General features: G+C 32.3%; 2 protein-coding genes across 2 annotated transcripts; one reads left to right on the top strand and one right to left on the bottom strand.

Moving 5' to 3' along the window:
- Nucleotides 1-92: 92 nt before the first annotated feature.
- On the bottom strand, nucleotides 93-17749 carry LOC134726012 (glutamate receptor ionotropic, delta-1-like). Its single transcript, XM_063590364.1, has 13 exons — nucleotides 17599-17749; nucleotides 16184-16309; nucleotides 13970-14221; nucleotides 12887-13065; nucleotides 12381-12545; nucleotides 9561-9713; nucleotides 7615-7806; nucleotides 6158-6261; nucleotides 4688-4778; nucleotides 3607-3940; nucleotides 2454-2671; nucleotides 1376-1626; nucleotides 93-558 (listed from the first exon to the last, which is right to left on the bottom strand). The coding sequence occupies exons 1-13, from the start codon at nucleotides 17678-17680 to the stop codon at nucleotides 243-245; spliced, it is 2463 nt and encodes an 820-aa protein (XP_063446434.1). The 5' UTR covers nucleotides 17681-17749; the 3' UTR covers nucleotides 93-242.
- A 2549-nt stretch (nucleotides 17750-20298) lies between these two features.
- On the top strand, nucleotides 20299-23316 carry LOC134726013 (BTB/POZ domain-containing protein 2-like). The gene is made up of 3 exons (XM_063590365.1): nucleotides 20299-20369; nucleotides 21334-21611; nucleotides 22097-23316. The coding sequence occupies exons 2-3, from the start codon at nucleotides 21343-21345 to the stop codon at nucleotides 23121-23123; spliced, it is 1296 nt and encodes a 431-aa protein (XP_063446435.1). The 5' UTR covers nucleotides 20299-20369; nucleotides 21334-21342; the 3' UTR covers nucleotides 23124-23316.
- Nucleotides 23317-24304: the final 988 nt, after the last annotated feature.

A 24304-nucleotide genomic window follows, 5' to 3' on the forward strand; every position in this document is an offset into this window, starting at 1 on the left:
GATTTATGCGTAGTAGTTTATTTACTATTAAAACAAGTAAAAAAACAAGATTTATGCTATATAAATCATTTCAAAGAAAAGAAAATAAACATTCTATCATCAGTGGCGGATACAGAAAATTTCATGAGGACACACTTACTGCAAAAAAGGGACCCGCTCAAGTCATGATTCAATTATTCACTAAATAATAATTCAAATGTCCCCTGAAAGGACTCTTAGGCCATCCTTTTATCCGATCCTGATCATTTTACTAAGGTAACAACATCCGAGTCTCTGTTAATCAGCCTGTTTATGAGCATTGTCTTTCCAGCATTCAATTTCGTTGCTTGTACTGAGATCCATCGTTGGACTATCTTCCTGCTGCAAATCAATTCAATGAGGAAAGAAAAAACAGCTAAACCAACAACTCCAAAATAAACATAGTAAAGGCCAACGATACTATCTAATCCGAGCGACTGCGCAGAGCCAGTTCTATCGGAACTAGTACAATCATCTGACAGAGACCACCATTGTTTCCGCCATTTTTCAATTAATCCTGCTTCATTCATCTTCAATATTCTATACCATTAAAAAGAAAAAAAAGGATCTTTTAACAACAATGCACCGCCGATACAATCTACGAATGGACTGTTAAGAATCACAAAAACGTGTGTTTGTAGTGCTAAATTAATGATTTGAAATAATTGACAATGAGATAGCAAACAATTTGTTTTTTTGAAAAGACATATAGCGATCAGTATTAGGTAAACTTTATAACCACGTGCCTTTTAATTTATCAAGTTTTTAAAATATTGTGAGTAAAAGTATCAATTCTTTTGTTTGTCCAAACACATAAGTTGACATTATTTTTAATACGCACTTGTACCAAAACAGAAAACTCTGGCCGTTTTTGGGACAAATGTTTTTCTTTAAATTTTGGTATTCGATGCTTTTTAACTTTGTACTTGTTTATGCTTCCAAACTTTTGTATATCTGGGCGTCACCAGTAAGTCTTGTGTGAACAAAACGCACTTCTGACGTATTAAATTTTAAACTGGGTGCCTTTTGTTCGCTATTATTCGTGTAGTTGTAATTTTAATGTTATATCTAACCTGGCCATTAAAGAGGGAGGTTTGGAATGCCACAAAACCAGGTTCAACCCACCATTTTTCCCTTTTAAAAAAATGTCCTGTACCAAGTCAGGAATATGGTCATTGTTATATTATAGTTCGTTTCTGTGTGTGTTACATTTTAACGTCGTGTCGTTGTTTTCTTATATTTAATGCGTTTCCCTCGATTTTGGTTTGTGAACAGGATTGGTTTTTTTCTCTATCGATTTATGAGTTTTATACATCGGTATTCTACTGTTGCTTTTATTGCACAACATGTTACTTACGCAAGATTAAATGCATTTAAATATGGTGAATTTTCTTCGAGAACAAAGCCAAACCCTGCATTGTTGAACTTTTCATCCGCCATAGCGTACGTCTGACAGTCTTGTAACATGATGTATTCCAGAAGTGAGAAGTCCGACATGAAGGCATACTCATTGGTTCGCACATAGCTCAGTGTTGTATCTATGTCTTTAACTATTGGCATACCAGACATTTTACTCCATATCTGTCCATATACCGACGATTTAGCAGTCTGTGGAAATATATCAGTTAAATGGAATTAATATAATACATCAAATATAAACATAAACATTAGATTTGGTATGATTAATGAAACAACTATCCGCCAGAGTTGAAATGTTGAGTCTTTCGTGGTTAAATAATTTATTTCGATAGAATAAAACAGTACCATCAGTAGTACACAATTTAAAGTTCAGATTCGTAAAATCACCTTTATATTTAAAATAGAATAATCCTACTGATGTTTGTTTTGGCAATTTACACCAATTGACATAATTGGTAATAATTAGTTCAAATATCATTGAAGAAATACTCATTCGAATATTCATTAGTATAGGATGCTACTTATCTATATGAAACAGGATTATCTATATAAAACAGGACAGTTTAAATGTCTTTTTACGCCTTAACGTCAATCAATTCCAGTACATTTCGTTTTCTTATAAACATTGCTGTATAGCATCACCACGGGATATAGGTTCCCCTAATGTGAAATCAGGAAAAGTCAAATTCTTATCATTTTCGTTATGTTCTACATTTTGAAAACAAGTCAAGTTTGTGATTATGATTCTTGAAACGTAGCTACTATTTATGACTCATTTGATGAGTTTAAACTTGTTTAAAAAAATGTCAACTATTCATTCAGAAAAAGTGCGTCATATTTAAGCTTTAACATTACTGTATTAAGAAAAAAACTACTGTTTACGCAGAGAAATTCATGATGATAAATCGAATAGCTGTTTACTGGACGGGAATTGGAATATGTACTTTTTGCTCTTACTATTTCTTTGTTTCGGGGATATCTAAGTCTAGCGGTAAGGCTATACAATGAACAAGTACCTTAAACAAAGTATGTAGATTTGATCCGGAAAATATTAAAGGTCGAATGTCTGCATGATTCGCCAATTCCTCGAGACTATTGATAGGTGATTCGATAATTGTCACAGTCAAATAGGCAGCAAGATTGGCTGTGTATGTCGCCAACATCAAAATAGTGAACATCCACCAGACACTTAATATCAGACGACCAGATAAAGATCGTGGTCGTTCATCTCCTCCTAAAATGAACATATGAGTATATCATTAGTACAAAAAAATAATGCCTCCCAGTTCCACTCTAGAAAAAAACCACCTGAAAACCCACACAATATTTAACCTTGTTCAGGCTTACTTTGTTTGGAAAATGAAATGACATCGATAAATTTAATGTATATATCCTTTAATGTATAGATCTTATCGTGTTGTCGGATCGTGCTATTCTTCTAAACCTCGATTGATTTTGTAGGCTTATCAAGCATTTGCCTCAGATTTCATATACTAGTATCTAGATCTTTTATCTTTGATGTATCCACCATATATTGGTACATGAAAATAGAGCCATAAAATATAATCATGTGTCACTGTACGGCCTTCAGCAATGATCAGAACCCATACCGCATAGTCAGCTATAAAAGTCCCCAAAATGACATGTGTGAAGCAATTCAACAGAGAAAGCTAACGACCATATCTATGTACGAAATAATGAACAAAAAATCTCAATGTCATAATTCTGGCATTTTTTTTCGTTTTAACATTTACAACTGCATGCATTGTAACTACTACGTGATACCCATTTCTAGTCAAAGTTTTTATTACATATGAAAAAGAAGATGTGGTTTGATTGCCAATGAGACAACTGTCCACAAGAGACCAAAATGACACAGAAATTAATAACTATAGGTTACCGTACGGCCTTAAACAATTAGCAAAGCTCATACCGCATAGTCAGCTATAAAAGACCCAAAATGACAATGTAAAACAATTAAAACGAGAAAACTAACGGACTAAATTATGTACAGTATGTACTGAGAATCAATCTGAAATGTCAGTTATATACGTAACGAGATTATTTGTGTCATAGAGGCATTGGACATACAGATAGCTGTTCATATATACAAATTAAAATAACTATAGGTAAATTCTAAATTCCAAAAACAAGTACAGCCTTAGTTACCTTGCTCTACAAAATATCCATAAACGTTCCACATAGAAGAGCTTAGCTTTGGTGGATTCTGCGGAGGTTCATTGTCTTCTGGCTTGGTAACTGTGATAACTGGGCTGTATCTGTTGTTCACGTACACCAACACACCGACAATAACTATAGTAATACCAATCATTACCCAGACTGTTACAGACAATGGTTTGAACATTTTGTACTCCTTATTTTCCTCTTCCTTTGGTCTCATTGTCAGAATTCCAATACCTTCCTCCATATAAGTCGTTGTAAAATCAATCACAGATTCTCTGGCGGATGTTATTGTGAAAGGACCTGCCGCAAAATCTGCTTCCTACAAAACATTAGATTAAGGTGACAATAGTTAACAAAAACATTATATTAAGTTTAAGAGATAAATCAAGGTTACAAACAATAACTATGGAATCACAAAAACCAAAAGGAGCGAGACCGCGTGCTACACCTAGATAGGCGTCCTGTATGCATGCATAATGAAGAATAGAAAAAAATTAATTAAAATTACAGATCAGATGAAGATGGAAAAACATTTCAATAGCTGAATTAAAATTCAAGTGTTATGTGTACCTCTAGGGAGCGTGAACAAACTGTTACAAGTACCTATAGCGTACGTGTGACAAATCAAACTATGACCAGAGCAGCCATTCATAACTAGGACGTTATACATATTCACATTTTCTGTAAATTACAAAAAGGAAAATGATAGTATTTTTTATGTTTATCTTTATGTATGTATTGGAGAAAAATGATGTTTAATCCGTTTGTCCCTTTTGAACAAAATGAAATATGTTTCAACTGAATTACAAAGAATGGTATATCTATCTAATATCAAGGGTTTCATTCTTAATAATGTACTAACACGTTTACAAGCCAGAGACAGGTCACATATAAAACGGTTCACTGTGTAAGCTTAACAAATAAAAACAACAGTAGTATACCGCTGTTTATTACTATTAAATCTATTAAGCGAAAACATATACGTGTCACAAAAAGAAACGTGGGAAACACATCGACTATAATAGGAAAACAACGAAACAACAGAAAAAATAAATCGTTTACTCACATTACTCATGACCATACCAACCATTCCATTCCAGGTCCCATCATCCTCAAGACTTCCGTAGGCATTGTCGGCAGGAGACACAATCTCATAACTTAAAGAGAAAAAATATAAAGATTATTTGAATAGTGATAACTGTTTTTTACGAAAATGATTGCTACTAAAAGAAAGGCGTCATATACCAAAGGGATATTCCAATTCATAAGACAAAAAAAAAAAACAACTGGCAATACTTTTGTAAAAACAATACATCGATTAAGAAGACAACCAAGTTTACAAACTGATAATAGATTTAGGATTGGAAAAAGTTTAAGTGAAATCCAATGGCATTAATTAACACTAGGGTTTTCGATTCACAAACTAGTCAAAACAATTACTAAATTTTATCATCGGTATAAAGACATTATTCGTAAATATAGCTCAACATGCAGACTTCTTGTACGTTTAGGTATTTCACATCCAATTTTTTATGGAAATATTCTTTATAAAGCACAAAGGTGCCAGTATTCACCTCAGAAACTTACAAAACCTTTGAATAGACTTATTAAGAAGCGATATAGTTACGATACTGTTGTCAAGTGATTAAAGATTGCATATTTTGGCGTTAATATTGAGTCACTGATAAGGTCTTTGCGTCGGAACTAAACACATTTATTCTAAAAACAGTTGTTGGCATGACACGGGTTATGTTCTTCTCATATATGTTATGATGGTATGATACTAAACCCCTAACGAGAAGGATTGTGCCTGATGTTCATATGATGAAATCATAATCTTTCAGTCAGTTTAATTGAAGTCTGGAGCTGGCATATCAGTTAACTGCTAGTAGTCTGTTCTTATTTATGTACTATTGTCATTTTGTTTATTTTCTTTGGTTACATCTTCTGACATCAGACTCGGACTTCTCTTGAACTGAATTTTAATGTGCGTATTGTTATGCGTTTACTTTTCTACATTGGTTATAGTTATAGGGGGAGGGTTGAGGTCTCACAAACATGTTTAACCCCGACGCATTTTAGCGCCTGTCCCAAGTCAGGAGCCTTTGGCCTTTGTTAGTCTTGTATTATTTTAATTTTAGTTTCTTGTGTACAATTTGGAAATTAAAATGGCGTTCATTATCACTGAACTAGTATATATTTGTTTAGGGGCCAGCTGAAGGACGCCTCCGGGTGCGGAAATTTCTCGCTACATTGAAGACCTGTTGGTGACCTTCTGCTGTTGTTTTTTTATTTGGTCGGGTTGTAGTCTCTTTGACACATTCCACATTTCCATTCTCAATTTTACTAAATATCATTCTTGTATTATCTAGGTCTCTTCAGGCAAAATTCAAACCATAGATAAAGGTTGTTTTGTTGAGAATAGTTTAAAATTTCAAAGTATCATTATTAAATGCTTGCCATATGTAACATGTGACCTTTCATGAAGACTTAGCTTGATGGTGGATTTCTGAAAACTCATTGCATTTTAACTTACTTGAAGTTAAATTTCAATGCGAGCTGGTCCAAGATGTCGATACAGAAACCGCTATATGTTGTCTGGTTGTTGTCATCAACGTTGAAGAAAACGAACGGATCAAGCTGAAATTAAATTCAAATAATATTTAATGGCATCACTAATGTACAATAGCTGCATATAGATCGACGTCAATGTTGATATAGAAGTATTAAGTGTGTTGACATGCAATATCATTTTAGCTCGTTCGTATGTTGGCCATTATGTGCTTTTAAAGATAAAGATGTAAGTGCATATGTGTTAAAAATCTTATTTTGATTAATAAACCATTTCGTGTCAGTGGGTTACTGTCCTGATGACAAATTCCTTACAGTGTAGTTTTTTGTGCAATGTTTTGTATACTGCAATTTGTCATTTTTTCTTGGTCAAGTTTGTTTTTGATTTAGAGTTTGATTATCCCTATTGGTATTTTCGCCTCTCTTTTGCACTTTCATACATGATACAATTAAATGAGATATCGATATGATTATATGTTATCCATACATCTATATTTTTATACATTTTTGTCAAAGACAAATAGATACGATATTTCAAATTTACTTTTCTTGTGAACTATTTCTGGTTTTAATTATAGAACAAAAAAAGATTAATTGGAATAATAAATTCATTTAATTCGAGTTGTCATGTTCATGATCTGTAGAATTGCTAGATCGGTAAGTGCAACACATTCTTTTGGGAGAAAATTAGCATTCGTCATTATGAAAGCATTTGAATAGACTCTGATGATTTAAATCACGAAAGCCGTAAATGTTAATGTATTGCAGCAGGAACTAAATTTATGGTAAACGATTTAATGAAATAGATTGTTATCATAAAACGCTAAAATTGAACGTATAGGTTATCAAGGGGATTCTTTAATCACAATCTCATATCTAATAAATGTACAATAATTTTTGAAGTTATATATGCTTGAATATTTAAAACAAGTTAGTAATATGCAAGTTGTTGTCCATTCGTTTGATGTGTTTTGGCTGTTGATTTTGCCATTTGATTAGGGACTTTCCGTTTTGAATTTAAGTTTAGTATTTGAGATTTAAATTTTTTTCTTTGTTTTGATCTATTTTTTACAAAAGTATTATTGAATGCAATTGACTTGAAATGACCCCGGTGAAGTATTAAATTTTATGTTGTTGCGTACTCAATCCCATAAAACATAAAACATAAAAACAAACTTTAAAGTCAGCTGAAACGGACTCAACTCAACATATCATTACAAAGCAGAAAAACAAAACCACATAGTTGACATGGCAGAATATTTATACATCCAAAAACCCAAAACAAAACACATAGTACAAATCTGAAAGTTGTTACTGACATTTAGTTCCAATTTTCGACAAACAACGACAAAGGACAGACACAAGCTAAAAAACTGAATATTTGATTTACAACAAGTAGCAAAAAACGGAAGTATCGATTACCGGAAGTGCTGCTACTTTTAGCGTTGCATTGTTGAAGTCGATGAATTCATTTCCAAACAATTTACTTGTCACCAGCGACATTCCATTGTCCTTTGACCAATTACCCATATACTTCCATGAATCTGTCAAACTGTTTTCAGTACTGCATATCTGGTATTCAGAATAATTCATTACATGGTTTTGTTGAAATGTCTACAATAACAAGAAGTTCAAAGTAAAAGGGCAGAAGATATAAATAAAGCAAAGCAGATAAACAATCACGTCTGATGAATGAAGCAAAACAAAAAAAGACACAGAAAAAAACAGTAGCACAAAACACAAACATTTAGATACCGTCAAATTCGGATACCAAGCTAATGGCACCAAACAATGAGTTTATAATGACATACATAAAATAAACAGCCGTTCGATGGACAACTGATGATTGTTAACCATACAAAAGGTAGGGAAATTTAGCAAAAGGAATGAAGGCACTCGTGGGGAAAGATGTAAAGATAAAAACAAACAACGTCTAGTATGACATAGCGCATTTGTATAATCATTAAAAAAAATGCCTTTTAAATTGCAAATAAAAATGAAATATCGCTAAGAAATACGATGTTCTTGAATGCTGTATGGTTATTTTTCTCGCCTTCTTGTTCTTGGGAAAAAAATGTTCATGTAAATGAGTTACAAAGTTAAATTTTCGAATATTTTTTAAAATGTTTTATATCTGACAACTATTACAACCAATTGCAATGCCTTTCATGTCTTTCAAATCTTCTTATCATTAAGGTGATACCAACAATACACTACCTTAAAAACCTCAACAGCGTGATATTAAGGTGATACCAACAATGCACTACCTTAAAAACCTCCACAGCGTAATATTAAGGTGATACCAACAATACACTACCTTAAAAACCTCCATTGCGTGATATTAAGGTGATAACAACAATACACTACCTTAAAAACCTCCATAGCGTGATATTAAGGTGAAACCAACAATGCACTACCTAAAAAACCTCCATAGCGTGATATTAAGGTGATACCAACAATGCACTACCTTAAAAACCTCCATAGCGTGATATTAAGGTGATACCAACAATGCACTACCATAAAAACCTCCATAGCGTGATATTAAGGTGATACCAACAATGCACTACCTTAAAAACCTCCATAGCGTGATATTAAGGTGATACCAACAATGCACTACCTTAAAAACCTCCATAGCGTGATATTAAGGTGATACCAACAATGCACTACCTTAAAAACCTCCACAGCGTGATATTAAGGTGATACAAACAATACACTACCTTAAAAACATCAACAGCGTGAAATTAAGGTGATACCAACAATGTACTACCTTAAAAACCTCCACAGCGTGATATTAAGGTGATACCAACAATGCACTACCTTAAAAACCTTCATAGCGTGATATTAAGGTGATACCAACAATGTACTACCTTAAAAACCTCCATAGCATGATATTAAGGTGATACCAACAATGAACTACCTAAAAAAACTTCCATAGCGTGATATTAAGGTGATACCAACAATGCACTACCTTAAAAACCTCCATAGCGTGATATTAAGGTGATACCAACAATGTACTACCTTAAAAACCTCCATAGCGTGATATTAAGGTGATACCAACAATGTACTACCTCAAAAACCTCCATAGCGTGATATTAAGGTGATACCAACAATGCACTACCTTAAAAACCTCCATAGCGTGATATTAAGGTGATACCAACAATACCCTACCTTAAAAACCTCCATAGCGTGATATTAAGGTGATACCAACAATGCACTACCTTAAAAACCTCCATAGCGTGATATTAAGGTGATACCAACAATGCACTACCTTAAAAACCTCCATAGCGTGATATTAAGGTGATACCAACAATGCACTACCTTAAAACCCTCCATAGCGTGATATTAAGGTGATACCAACAATGCACTACCTTAAAAACCTCCATAGCGTGAGTCCTATTACTTGGTGTACTTTTGTGTCTGCAATCCATCGGTTCTAACGCTGTTACGCTTTTTGAAAGCACAACATCTGAAAATATTTCCACCATCGCTTTTATGGCATCGGATAAATATGTTTCTGAATCCTAAATATAGAAGTTTAAAGATGTTTATTTTTACATACAACATAAACGAATCCAAAAACTAATTTTATGATTACTGATGCAAAATATATTATCGTGGTGACCAGCGACAATCACGCCACCTCTTTTTGTTTTATTATCATGAAATTTAAGCTACCAAAATATCACCAGTATTAACAGAAACATTGATGATATGCAAACAAAAACATTTTGGAAGTTGATGTCATCATTAATACCCAAATAAGCAAGGTTTATTAAGAAGGTGTCCTTTTCAATGATTACATATTTTTCACCATATAAACTGAATTTTTATAATGATGCATCTGTTATGCAGTATGGGATGTTTTCATGTAGCCACGTCTGTAACACAGGCGTTTGCTATATTCCTTTTAGTACTTTTTCACGTTTTTGTTGGAAGAAAATGATCTTCATGTTCAACTAAAGAATTTTCCATTAGATTGACTAAAATTCTGTCCGCAGTGAAAGAAGGTCTTCAGAAATACTGTGAAACTGTTTACTCGCGTAGCGGTATTAACCATGTGTGGATTCTTAAAAATTCTAAAGAACTTCTAGACAATTTTAAATCTCGGTCTTTTTCTGAAGTTAGTTCCATCAAAACTTTTGATTTTTCAACCCTGTATACCACCATTCCCCATGAAAAATTGAAAAATCGCCTAAAAGAAATTATCCACAATGCCTTTCAACATAAAAATGGTAGCATACGCTATAACTTTATTACTTTGGGATTTCATAATGCATATTTCGTTAATAGTGACAAACAAAAAGGTAAAACATGCTACACAGAAGAACAAGTTGTCAGTATGCTGGAGTTTCTTATCGACAATATATTTGTTAGGTTTGGAGGTAGACTTTTCCAACAAATTGTCGGCATTCCTATTGAAACAAACTGTGCGCCTCTTCTTGCCGACCTCTTCTTATTTTCATATGAATCGGAGTTCCTCCAAACACTTGTCAAAAACAAGAGGATCAAAGAAGCCAGATTATTTAAATTCACTTTCAGATATATTGATGATGTTCTTTCCATAAACAATCCGAACTTTTCTGATTGGGTTCCATTGATATATTCCCCAGAACTAGAGATTAAAGAAACAACAGACACAGCTTCCTCCGCCTCATTTTTAGACTTATATCTCGAATTTGACTTACACAGTCATCTCAATACCAGAATCTCTGACAAACGAGACGATTTAAATTTTGAAATTATATATTTCCCCCATCTTAGTAGCAATATACCAAGTTCACCTGCATATGGGATATATATTTCCCAACTTATTCGATATTCAAGAGCTTGCAGCTCCTACTCAGACTTTGTAAAACGTCATCAGTGTCTGAGTAGAAAGTTGATGAACCAGGGATATGTCAAAGAACGTCTCGTCCTTTTTCTCAAAAAAGTTCATCGGAAGGTATCAAGACCTTGTTGATAAATATTCCGTATCAACTTCTCAAATAATACACGATGGTCTTGATGTATAGATTCTGCGTACTGATGTTGTTTATCATCTTAACAACCTGTTTTATTGTTCTTTCATTTGTCTTTGTTCTAGTATTTATATTACTTTTACTGTTGAATGGTTTTATGTGATATCAGTTTGACGTGGCTCGGTACTTATACATCTCGTCAATGTGTTTGTATTGGCTTTCATTTTTTTGTGGTTTGTTTTATATATGCGACTTTTTGTATTTCTTTTCTTCTTATTACGTGACTCTGTAATTTAAAAGATCCCGTCAGTATTATATTGGTCTATTATATGTCATTATGACATATTTCTTTTATGAATTACTATATACGTTGAACCACAAACGTCAAAATCATTCAATCGCGTAGTGGTATTAACTATTTTTGGATTCTCATAAATTATACCTATAACTTTTGGACTAGTTTAAATATCGGTCTATTTCTGTAATTTATTCTTACATACTTTTGATTTTTTAACCCTGTATGCTTACATTGCTTTTGTAAATTTTAAAACTGTTTGTATGCACATTGAACGACAAATTTATGTGACGTATAAAATTTTCTGACGTCAGACACTCAAATCAATTAATGTGTTCGTAGATAGAAGATGTTTTTGTGTTCGGTTAATTTTTCACCTTTTAAAATTGTTAAACGATGATGACTGATGTACCCATATTTTGACTATTTTATTTTATTAATTGTGACTGTTTATTTAACGCATCATGTAAATATAACGGAATTTGATGAGACTGTTATTAAAGTGAGAGGTTTAGCGCTATAGAACCAGGTTAAATCCACCATTTTCTACATTTGAAAATGCCTGTACCAAGTCAGGAATATGACAGTTCTTGTCCATTCGTTTTTGATGCGTTTTGTTATTTGTTTTTGCCATGTGATTATGGACTTTCCTAATTGATTTTCCTCTGAGTTTTTGTGATTTTACTTTTTTTTTGTATTGTATAATTTTTATTAATTAAGTTATATATAAAATAGTACCAGGATTATAATTTAATACGCCAGACGCGCGTTTTGTCTACATAAGACTCATCAGTGACGCTCAGATTAAAATAATTGTAAAGCCAAACAAGTACAAAGTTGAAGAACATCGAACCCATCATTCCAAATAGTTGTGCCAAAAAGTGTGATACTGCATGAGGATGGCATTGACAATGGAAGTTCTAATTGATACGTACCAATTCCCTGGAATGGTTGGATTCACAGGTTCCTTGATCAGATATTAAACCTTTAAATTGGTTTCTCAGTAAGACAACGAAACTGTCATTGTATTGACTACCATTTACCAGCTGTGTGTCACCAGACATCTGTACCCAGGGAAGGTTCGAACTACCCACTTGACCCTAAGATGGAATAACATTATTTTTATTTATACTTTTATCGGTTATTCGTAGACTAAAACATATGTATTTATGTTATTGCAATACTTTTCTTTCAAAAACTGGTTTAAGATGTGCCTGTAGCTTAGTAAACATTGACTTGTTTAGAATTCGAGTAATTAGCTAGAGTTTGAGTGATCTAAAGCGTTGACTATAATGTGTGAAAATTGTAAGTTACAGGATTTGTATGTCTTTCAATGTATCCATATGGTATAATTACTTATTAAAGTTACCAGGATTATAATTTAGTACGCCAGACGCGTATTAAAATAATCAGTTGTGTATTTAGGAGATAAGTTCTGTACCTGCGATATTATAGCTTCCATTGTATCGGTTGCCGTGACAACAAAGATCCCATCAGGCGAATGTCTGTCTATATAAGGTAGATATTGCGATGGTCCAGCATAGTTGTTCGTTTTGACCATTCTTGTTGAAACAAAATTCAGAGACAGTTGCATGAGGAGATTTGTCAGACACAACGAACCTTGAGAAAACAATGAGTGTTAAATTGTTGGTATGCAACGTACTAGTATCTCCTATTCATGTACGCACAGTGGCAATTATATAAAACAAAATAGTATTTGTTATCGTGAACATCAATTATTATAAGAACCCTTTGCAATGAAGAACACTAATGTTCAAGGTTTGACATTCGGTCAGTTTATTTCAAACTTTCAAAAAACTGTAAATAGAATTTGCTGATTGTTGAAATTGATTTTTCAAAATGCTGAAAACATAGATTGCTGAAGTTGATAGCCTTATATTGGCCTGCTTTTTTTTTAATTCCGAAACCGGCTTTTGAATGATTGTCTTTATTTACTACTCGACTGACTACCAACGTCTATTTTATTTATTGTGTCTGTTTAGTTAACGCATCAATGTAAATATAACGGAATTTGATGAGACTGTCATCAAAGTGAGAGGGTTAGCGCTATTAAACCAGGTTTAATCCACCATTTTCTACATTTGAAAATGCCTGTACCAAGTCAGGAATATGACAGTTCTTGTCCATTCGTTTTTGATGCGTTTTTTTTTAATTTGATTTTGCCATGTGATTATGGACTTTCCGAATTGATTTTCCTCCAAGTTAAGTATTTTTGTGATTTTACTTTTTACCGGGTTTGTAATAACATGAGAAACACATGAAGAGCAGGATTTGCTTATCCTTCCGGAGAACCTGAGACCATCCAAGTATTTCTTGGGGTTAGTGTTGCTTAGTCTTTAGTTTTCTATGTTGTGTCATATGTGCTATTATTTGTCTGTTTGTATTTTTCATTTTTAGCCATGGCATTGTCAGTTTACTTTCGATCTATGAGTTTAATTGTCCCTCTGGTATCTTTTGCCCCTTTTTTTAAATTATAGTATACGCTCTTATAAAACAAACTTACTGTAAGTATGGTCATAGTAAAGTAGTACATTGCGCCAAAGCTTGTACGCAGCAATGTCAGCTAACATTGTATTACTATAAGTACAGTCTGGTCGTAACTGTATCATTTGGGTGCTTGTCACGTGACAGAAATCACGAATCACTACCACAGTCGGCACGGATTTGAATATCTTCTGTTTTTCTAATATCATGGCTGTCCTACAGTCAACAAATAGGACAAATCCGTCAACGGACCCAGGTGCCAACTCACAAACTGTCAGTAAACAATATATTATAAAAATAGTTATCAGCAATAGACAAAAAAAGCGGACTTGCAAAAACATTGTTATGCCTCTTGATTTCTAAATCCCAGTGTTTGATTAAAAACAGGTCATGAATTCTGCGGACGTTAAAAAGATGGCGAATCCATAAGCAGAGAAGAAATATTGTAGACAATATTATAAGCGATTATGAACTCAGTTAGGTTATTAATAGTGGGTACATTTGATACTTTTAAGTTTCTGCATATAAGTTTATAAGTACAAATTTACTGCTTATCACAGCAAAGAAAAAACGCAACTGAGAATGATAAACGCTTTCAGAGAAATTTCAATATGTCATTTTTTGCAATAAAAAGTAGCGCATTATTATAGACGATACATATTTTTTTTTTCTTTTTTTTTTCTTTTCTGTAAACAATCTATTAAAAACGTTTCTATTTGTTAGTTTGGTTTGAAATTTTTTGTTCGTCATTTATTCGTAATGTTTATACTAATCATGTGGTTCCTTCTTTCAGGCCGAGTTATTAATATGTTTGATTATTTCGTTAAAACTCTGTTCCAAAGAATTGTTTCATTATAAAGAGTTGGAAAATATTCAAAACTTTTATTTACACAAAGTATTTTATATCAATATGACTATTCTATTTTCCAACACGTAGCATGTGTATTGGAATTATAATTTGTAAATAAGTCATTTTGTTTAAAAAGCTACTGTAACTAAAATGATATTTATACTGCAATCAGCTAGTTTACTGTACAGATAAAGCTATACGTATAAACGTTAGCTTTATACGTCAATGACCCCAACTGACCTATAAGCCCCGCCTCCTTAATGTATTTCATCAACAACATCACGTCACGACCATGACAACGTAAAGTAACAATGGTCAAACTTTTTTCAATTTAAACTTTTATGTCTTCAAATTGGTTATTTATATATCATGTTTATCAAATGTTATTAATTAAGTTCATTTTTCCTTTCTAATTCCTTAATACGCTAATGTCTTACCACCTGGACTACGCCCATAGGGAAATACCCCAAAATGGTACCTCAAGAGGGAAATTCCAAACACTTGTTTTAACAATTTTTGTTACACGTTTTTTTCATTTTTCATTTTTTTTTCGATTTCAGTATAAAAACAATATACGTATAGTGTCTTGAAATATGAAATTTATTTGTATTCGGCACGAAACGGGAAAATGCTCGGTAGAACCTCGCATTTTCCCGTTTCTAAGCCTCATACAAATAAATTTCATATTTCAAGATTGTCTAATTAATTTTGATAAATAAATAATAATCTATTGTTATTTGTCACATATTGATTAAGATGCATAAATACATATACTATTTAACATACATCTTTATAAAACAATCAATATAAGGTCATTCAATTTGGCGAATGACCATACAATAATGATTCTTTATATCAAACGTTTTAAATTGACCAGTAAACTAATTCAAATGAAAGGATATATTTCTATCAACCAATCAAATGAGATTGAAGTACGAACGATAAGTTAAGCTGTCACGGAAGAAAAGTTCCAAAAGGAAAAAAATATTCTGGAATATTATTTCCACAGGAATAAATATTACAGTATATGTTCCTAACGGAATAAATGGTATAGATTATTTGTTCAAACAGGAATAGGTATTATGACATTGTTTATAACAAAGTTTTCAGTGGAACTTCTGGTAGGTGGAACAAATATACATTGACAAAGCAAACAAAAAAGCAACGAGTAATTTCGAAAGTATCGGAACGATTAGGAAGTTCAGAATACTTCATTTGTACGTCATATCACACATCCTTCCGACTCTTTATGGTTCAGATCAGTTGCGGCTCAATGAAATCGATCTCATCTTTTAGTATCGATTAACATGGCTACCAAAATATAATCGTATCTTAACCACCTTGTGAATAAATCTATTAAGTTGGTTAATTGGTTTATCTTACCTTTATTTATGAAATCAAATATTTTGTTCTCAGTTGTAACGCTTACTACTTCCAACGTGACGTCATTATTGTTCACTGTCTCGTTTATAAATGGACCTTGCCAAACGTCACCCTGGACTAAAACAACTATAATAAAACAAGATTAATGCGATGTTAATAAAAAGTTGAAAGCCTATTCTTATTTTCAGAGGAAGCACAGTAATCAAAGTGCCGCTCCTTTACCATTGTTTTTTCAAGAGAGTGAAGATATTGTAAGGCCCTAAAGGACATCACGTAGCATTTATTTTGAGTAAATATATATGAAGAAGTGTTTGAATACATAGCTACTTATTTTAGATACTTTGAAATAGATCTGATCAAAAAGAAGCAAGTAGAAAATAGTATAGACAACATCGAAATTCAAAACGAAAAGTTCCTAATCAAATGGCAAAGGCAAAAGCTCAAACGCTTCAAACGAAGGGATATAAAAACACCCCATATATAATCTATATAGATATCGACTGATTATTTGATTTTACCGCAAACTTTCAACACTATTTACTATATCGTGTCTGTAAGTTTTATTAATGGAGGAGGTCGGAGTGTCCGTTGAGAACGTACCTTTGAACGTCGGTAGAAAAACTCATAAAATAAGAAATTGCCTTAAATCTAATTCGAGTATATGTATAACTGTTGAGGACCAAAACAACCAGTAACGAATAGTAAGTTATCATGAATGCAGGTATAAGTAAAGGTCACATGCTATTCATAAAAGTTGATAAAAGGAATTATAAATAAAAAAATATCTCAGAGTACATCATATCACACTGAGAAAAAAACTAACAACACCCAATTTTTCTCAAAACATTGTCCAGATAACCTGATCCAGAACAGACACCAAATGTTAACATACAATGACAAAGATATGGCGGGAAAAGGGGGAACACCGTGCTCCAATCTTTGATCGGTACTAATTAGTGTTACTAAATGCAATCTTAAGATTAACGTGGAATTTATAAATGAGCTATTGGAAATACTACACGATATACAATTCTATTTGCAATCTTAATATTCTCACACATTAGAAAATCTTTGATCGGTACTAATTACTGTTACTAAATGCAATCTTAAGATTAAAGTGAAATTTATAAATGAGCTATTGGAAATACTACACGATATACAATTCTATTTGCAATCTAAATATTCTCACACATTAGAATTAATATACAATTTTACCTTTTATAGAAATTAACAAATTGGCCGGTTCACATTCAATTTCAAAATGTAAATAGAAGAATTGAATATAGAACTAATTTATTTTAAAAGAGAACTAGAACATGAAATATAAAAAAGATAAATACGATTTTTTAAATCATGTTCTTAAGTTTTATTTAATTTAAAAGAAAATAATAGATTTGTAATTATAAGTAACTTACCTATTTTAAAAGTAGGTAATGAATAGATGTTGTCCAATAATTGTAGAAAAACAAGGACGAAAGACAAGCGTTTTGTTAGCATGATGTGTGGAATATGGTAATACCAAATGCTTATAGCGACGAACACTTTTATTAAGCAATACTGCTTTCTTCTGACTATTGTCCAAACAAATTTTGTAGATCTCACTTAGAACACAAACTTTCTGTAATTGTTTGACACATTGATTATCAAATTAGTATTTTCTATGTAAGTGTTATATTCTATCGATTTCTTACAATCGAACAAATAACATATTAATGTTATTTAAATGATATTTAGCGAGTGAAATATTTCATTAATATGTTTTATTATTTTCTTCACCGTCTAATTTGAGCTATGATTGATAATGAAAGAGACAAAGAAAGCAATCTATATGTACATGTATGGTGAACAGTAAACGTAATAAATTAATGATGCAATATCAAATAGTCTAAAATTTAAAAACAGTCTTCAATCGGTGAAATATCGATGGATATTTTTTTTATTGATTTATCACCGATGAAAATTTGATATTACAAAGGTACTTGTACCAACAATTCAAACTTGTGCGATTGAGTGACGGTCGTCTTAGATATTACATGTTTAAAACTAAAAAACACCTAAATTTGGAATTCGGCAAGCTCGTGTCTTGCTTCACTGTTTGTGCTGTTGTTGTGTGTTATATTCTCCGATGTAAACCTGCCATTATTAGGGTTCAGGGCGGAATTACTTTAGCAGTTGAAATAATTTAAATAGAAAAAAAACATGATATGGATTCTCTATGCATGACACAAAATCAGTACAAAACAAAACACACACAAAAAAGCAATGAAACAGCGCTTTTTATTGCTGTTTTTCATCTCAAAGTAACAACGATGCCTTCAACACGGGAAAAAATAACCAAAAAGAAATTCTCACCTCACTGCAAGTTTGAGATAGCCTTAGCATCGACTCGAGCGGAATTCTTTGCAAAATTTATTTGGGTAGACTTTGTAAGATGTAACACCATTCAAGCTTGTCCTGTCAAAAAGAGCATACGAGAAAGTAAAAAAAGGTTGCCAAAGAAACGATTCTCCACAAGAGACCAAATGACAAAGAAATCAACAACTATAAGTCACCGTACGGCCTTCAACATTGATCAAAGCTCATACCGCATACAAAGAGGATGACATGTCGAACAAACACGTCGTAATTGTTAAATTATTTTTGTTAAACTGTTTTTCACTCGCACTTGGGCTGCCTCGTTCGATTGATGAAATAATAACGAAAGGTATCATAGTAAAGATACATGTAACTACATTCGCAAAAGCTGCCGGAGAATAAACGATTATAGTTCTATTGCAGTTGAAGTCTGAAGATTTTTAATGAAATAAGGCATAACAAAAGTCTATGAACACCGTAAAATTGCAAAACTGAGCCTTACAAGTATATTAACATTTCTACCTTCTTGTACATTAAATTTGAAGCTTCATAGGACTTTAAACATTGTACACCGTCAAAACACAATTAGTTATTGAATTTTGTCAATTAATTAAAACTAAATATTTGTAAAGGATTCTTTTAATTTTTTTTTATCAATTTTTAGTAACAGCCTATAATTGCAATTTTCAAGACATAAAAGTTATTCCATCTAAATAGAAAGAAGTTTTATTAACGTATGGTCAATTCCATAAAGAGAAAACCGCCCATTCTGTAAAAGATCTGTTTCATTTCCTTCATTCTCAAATTAATCTTTTATTTCTAGAAACAATTTTCTCTAAATATTAAACATACAATATTACAAAATTATTAGAGTAAAAAAACATATCTTTTCAAAATATTAATGATTGATTTTAATTTTTATTTCTGGCTTAAAAATTATCATATGTTCGGACATATTTCAATATCAGGATAAGCATCTGGAGAAAAATAACTTGAAATGCATTAGACAGTCCATGTACAGAAAGAGAAGAAAACTAATTGCTTTGCTTAATATTTATTACGAGATATGCCAAAAGAGAAGAAAATAGAAGATTTAGCGGATTATGTTTAAGCCACATAATTATGTTGATGACACAGTGCTTTGTTCCCACTATCCGCATGGGCAGACACTTTATCTACCACAAGACGTACCAGTAATGGAGCAGAAGCATTCCACAGAAATTATTATAAACTGTTTAAAGCATTTCATCCTTCTATGTTTTTATTTTTGGCAAGCTACTACATACAGTAAATTTGGAAATACCCAGTAAGAAGAAAGTATGTTTCAGAAAAGGAAACATTTGCCGTGTAAAGTGCCGGTTTTAAGTCCGAATAAAGGAGGAGGGAAGTCATTTTTCTTCAAATTGGCGAAATTGTATGTTTTATTTTTGGCGCAAATGATACCATGTTATTTTAAAACAGATGTCGCAAACGTAGCAATGGAGAAAAAATGTTGTGGCGCAAAAGGACGCATTTTTGGCGGAAACTGATCTCTCCCCTTTCTCTTTCTGTTTTGAACGTTTTATTGTTTCCGTTTTATGTCACCGAAGCACATCAGGACCGACTCTTATATTGTCAATATTGTTTGATTGGTTATTGTTTATTCACAAAAAAAGTAGGCACAAATGGTGACTCATGCTGAATAAGAAACAAAAAAAAATTATAAAAAACAAACAACCAACATCATACAGTTATTTTTGGGAAAAGAATAATGTGAAAGTGAAAGTGAAAGTAGAAACTATTGATAACAGATATTAATACTTATGAGTCACTAGACAGAGAGAACATTCACGTGAGTTAATTTATATATATTTTTATCAAAAAGTTGTTAGATTCGTTTAAAAACGATGTTAAACATGTCAAATAACAGGTATCAATATGAATGAACGAAACTAACGATACTGATAAAGGAAAACCTACACAACATATACAAATATAGCATGTAATATTCAGTTGACTAACTTTATATATATAGATTTGTGATCGCATGTTTCTTTTATCATTGGATCGTAATCAAGTTATTGATACGATTATTGATAATCAAAATTTGTAAGGTTGATACGTCAATGAGACAACTTAACTTCACAGACATGTGTTTTAACTTTGGTTTATCCTGCTTTAAAAATTATATGCCTTTTTTAATTTCCTTGGTCTCGTTCGCAGTCATCCCGTTGTTGTACATGTACAGGGGTTTCATTAAGTGATAATCAGCAGTGATGGTTTCTTAGACAACATTTGATAATATTAACGAACTTAATCATTTATTTTTCAAGATTGAATTGGATAATGTATTCACATGATCAGCTGAAGTATACATATTATTGAACAAAGTGTATTAATTCTGCGACCCGTTTTACAGTGCATGTTATTGTTTTAACATTATTTTTTTTGTTATAATTGATCAAGGTAAAATTTGAAGTGCTGAATTGAGAGCAAAACTTAGTAAAAAAGCAATGCATTAAAAAAAAAAGGATATGTGGTATCATTCTATGACATAATAAGTACTGCTACATGTTCGATCTTTTGTCACTATAAGACGAAAAAGAAATTACAACTGTATCGTCTTATAAATTGCCGTATACGGTGCAGTAAATGCTTAATACCCTTCCAGAGCACCTGATTTCACTACCGGTTTTAAGTGGAGTGCGTGTTGTTTCTTTATCATTATTTATAACTGTTTTTGTAAATGTCCTTTGGATTTGTGAGTCTTTGTTATTGTTTCTTTTTTAATATATCGATATTTGAACTATTTTCAGTTTACTCCAATGATGGCTTCTGTTTACTGGCAAGACTGCCTCTCTCTAAAAGAAGCACTATTACATATGTTAGATAAACAGATCTCGTGTGATGTTATTTTTGACATTGGAAGTGACCAGATACCTTGTCATAGTTTTGTTTTAATCGCTCGTAGTCATGTCTTTGAAGCCAACCTGGACAGTCCATTGGTCAAATTAAGCAGCGATGGTGTGAACACTATGAAGACAATAGAATTACATGAAGCAGTTGACATTGATGGCGTCAAAGAATTTATCAGGTTAGAAATCAACGCTGTTGCTTAAGTCATAATTGAGAAAAAAAAACGGCGTATATCAGTATTTTTTTCTTCTATTATTTTAAATCAAATCGACGATACATATTTGTATTCAAACTGTAAAATATTGGTCTTTGGCACATAATATGTCCATACCAGCACTTGCAATAACAATTACAATCAACTTTAAACTACATATATAACAAATAAGTACTGCGTTTGTTAATGTATGAGAGAGTTGTATTGTAACTGTAAGAAAATGGTACAGTAATGTTGTATTAGCACACTGTACATATGACAACTAGGTTTTGATTTATTGGATATGTGTAGCATATATATATATATAGAACAAGGCAACAATCTGACAAGACCTGAACTTATATTTCTATCTAAAATGAAAGCATAAGTAACCAAACACATTCTACAATATTGTTATACTAGTATGCATGGCACAAACAGCTAAATAAAGATTACACATTTGTTTGCAGATATCTGTATACAGATGACATTCAACTTGGTGAAGATAATGTTATGACCTTATTGTACTTAGCACGTAAGTACATGGTTTGCAGTCTGTCAGACCAATGTCAGAGTTTTATAACCGCAGCAAGTCTGGATGATCCTACTAATGCAGTAGAGCTTTATCATCAGGCATACCTGCTGGATATTACAGATGTAATGGAGGATAGCATCAAGGTCATCAATCAAAGTACAAAGCAATGTATGGAATCGGAGGCGTTCCTTACACTTCCGCCTCAATGCGTCAGAGGTTTGATAGCAGACGATCACCATCAACTGAACGAAGACAAGATATATCGTTATGTTGTCCAATGGTGTGAGCGCAGGTGTGAAATAGAAGACATTGAAGACACGGATGAAAATTATAGAAAAGTCCTGGGAGATATTTTGTACGAAGTACGATTTCCCAATATTAGTTACAAGTTGTTTAAATCCTCAATAGAGAGAAGAAATATATTATCAGATAAAGAGAAGACGGATCTTTTAAACATGTATAGAAATGGGAAAAAATGCATTTACAGAGGAATCTTCAAGTCCAAACCTAGAAATGTGAGTGAGCGTTTGATGAGAATGACGGACTATGATGATAACATAATGTTGAGCAAAGTTAACCATTCAATAGCTTTCACGTCGTCGGAGAAAGTTCTTCTACATGGTATCGTAACATATGGATTACGCGACGTAAATAAGGAGTTTAAAATTTATGTTAAACTTACAGATGCTAATGGCAAAGAGATAACGAATGATGAATTCTGGGTAAAATCTAAACCAATGGAAACAGAGTATGATGTTATTTTTCAGAAAGCTGTAGAAATTCAACCAGACATTAAATTTGTCGTATCATTGGAATTTGATGAAGACAACTGGATGTGGAATGGCAAAAATGGAATCCGAAGTGTGTATTTCAATAACTCAGAAATACAGTTCACAGATGAAACTGGAACGGAAGAAACTAACACATTCCAGGGACAAATTCCTGGGATTATTTTATCATAATAACTAAAATGAATGAAGATATTTTATTTTGATTTTTTGTACTTGTATTGTATTATAAACATTATTTCTTTATTATAGAATAATCACATGACATTAGATTGTGTAAATTACTTGCGTAATATTAAAGCAAAATAGTTAATAGATGATATGAAACATTATATTACTCAGAATTAAAGGCCATACATCATACTAATGTTAAACTCAATACTTTTACTTGATCGATGTTTGATTGCTTGCAAATTGTACCAAAAAGTTTTCCATATTAATTGAAAATATAGTGTATTGTTCTGTCGAAACAACAAATCGCGATGCAAAGAGCATAAAATGTTTTGCAAAAGTGAAAATTAGTAAATCATAAACAGACCAGAATAATGTAATGTTGGGTAATGTTTGGAAAACATAGTTTATTCTTGTAAATTCGCACTGAAGTAACGGAGAAGATTTATTTAGTGTTTTTTTTTTGTCGAATTTTGCGTCAAAATGAAGAGTGTTCCAATTAATGTGTGATAAAATTGGACTGGATATTTTCCGTCTGGTTTTTGTTATAAAACTGTGCCAGTTACAAACTAATGAGGTCGAAAATGAAGAAAATATTCTAAATATTCAAGTCAGATAATTCATTTGTTGTAACAAAAATAAAATGGTAGATTGTTATGTTATTGACGCATGCGCTTTGTGTTTTTGTTCCCCAAAATACATTTAAAACTTGCAGGTTTTTTTTAATTGAATTTGGTTGAAAATGAAGGCAAATTATAATTATGATCCTAAACATAATGCTAATTCGTAAATGTTCAAACATTCGTAAATGTTCAAACATTCGTAAATGTTTAAACAAAAATACATATTTTCTAACTAGTAATTGTTCAGGCTATGAAAACTGTGATAATAGCCCGTAAACTCTTATTTGAAAATTAATCTAGAAATAAGGGTCATACAGGCATTATCTTACAAACCCATTGTATACAACTATAAGTATGCCAGTGCTGATAGGGTAACAGTCATAACGAGAATGGGTTCATGCCGACCAGGCGATAGGATACTAATTAAATTTGGAGCTCTCTACACCTTTAAGCAAATTTGACAAAAAGGCCAATCGAGCTATCTTTCGTTGTCCGTTAGCTTAAAACATCTTCTCCGTTGATACTCCTTCGACAAATTAAAACCAATCATCTCCACAATTA

Source organism: Mytilus trossulus, chromosome 7 (genome assembly GCF_036588685.1).
Source record: "Mytilus trossulus isolate FHL-02 chromosome 7, PNRI_Mtr1.1.1.hap1, whole genome shotgun sequence".
In the NCBI taxonomy this organism is placed as follows: Eukaryota; Metazoa; Mollusca; class Bivalvia; order Mytilida; family Mytilidae; genus Mytilus; species Mytilus trossulus.

What these genes read in the sequence shown, in the direction of transcription:
- LOC134726012 (XM_063590364.1), bottom strand. Translation starts at nt 17,680, where the DNA reads ATGCTAACAAAACGCTTGTCTTTCGTCCTTGTTTTTCTACAATTATTG. An exon ending in ACGCTATGGAGGTTTTTAAG is followed by an intron (nt 7,807 to 9,560) that starts GTAGTGCATTGT and finishes TTGTTATTGTAG; the next exon opens with ACATTTCAACAAAACCATGT. An exon ending in GCATTGAAATTTAACTTCAA is followed by an intron (nt 4,779 to 6,157) that starts GTAAGTTAAAAT and finishes TTTCTCTTTAAG; the next exon opens with TTATGAGATTGTGTCTCCTG.
- LOC134726013 (XM_063590365.1), top strand. Translation starts at nt 21,343, where the DNA reads ATGATGGCTTCTGTTTACTGGCAAGACTGCCTCTCTCTAAAAGAAGCA. An exon ending in GGCGTCAAAGAATTTATCAG is followed by an intron (nt 21,612 to 22,096) that starts GTTAGAAATCAA and finishes ATTTGTTTGCAG; the next exon opens with ATATCTGTATACAGATGACA.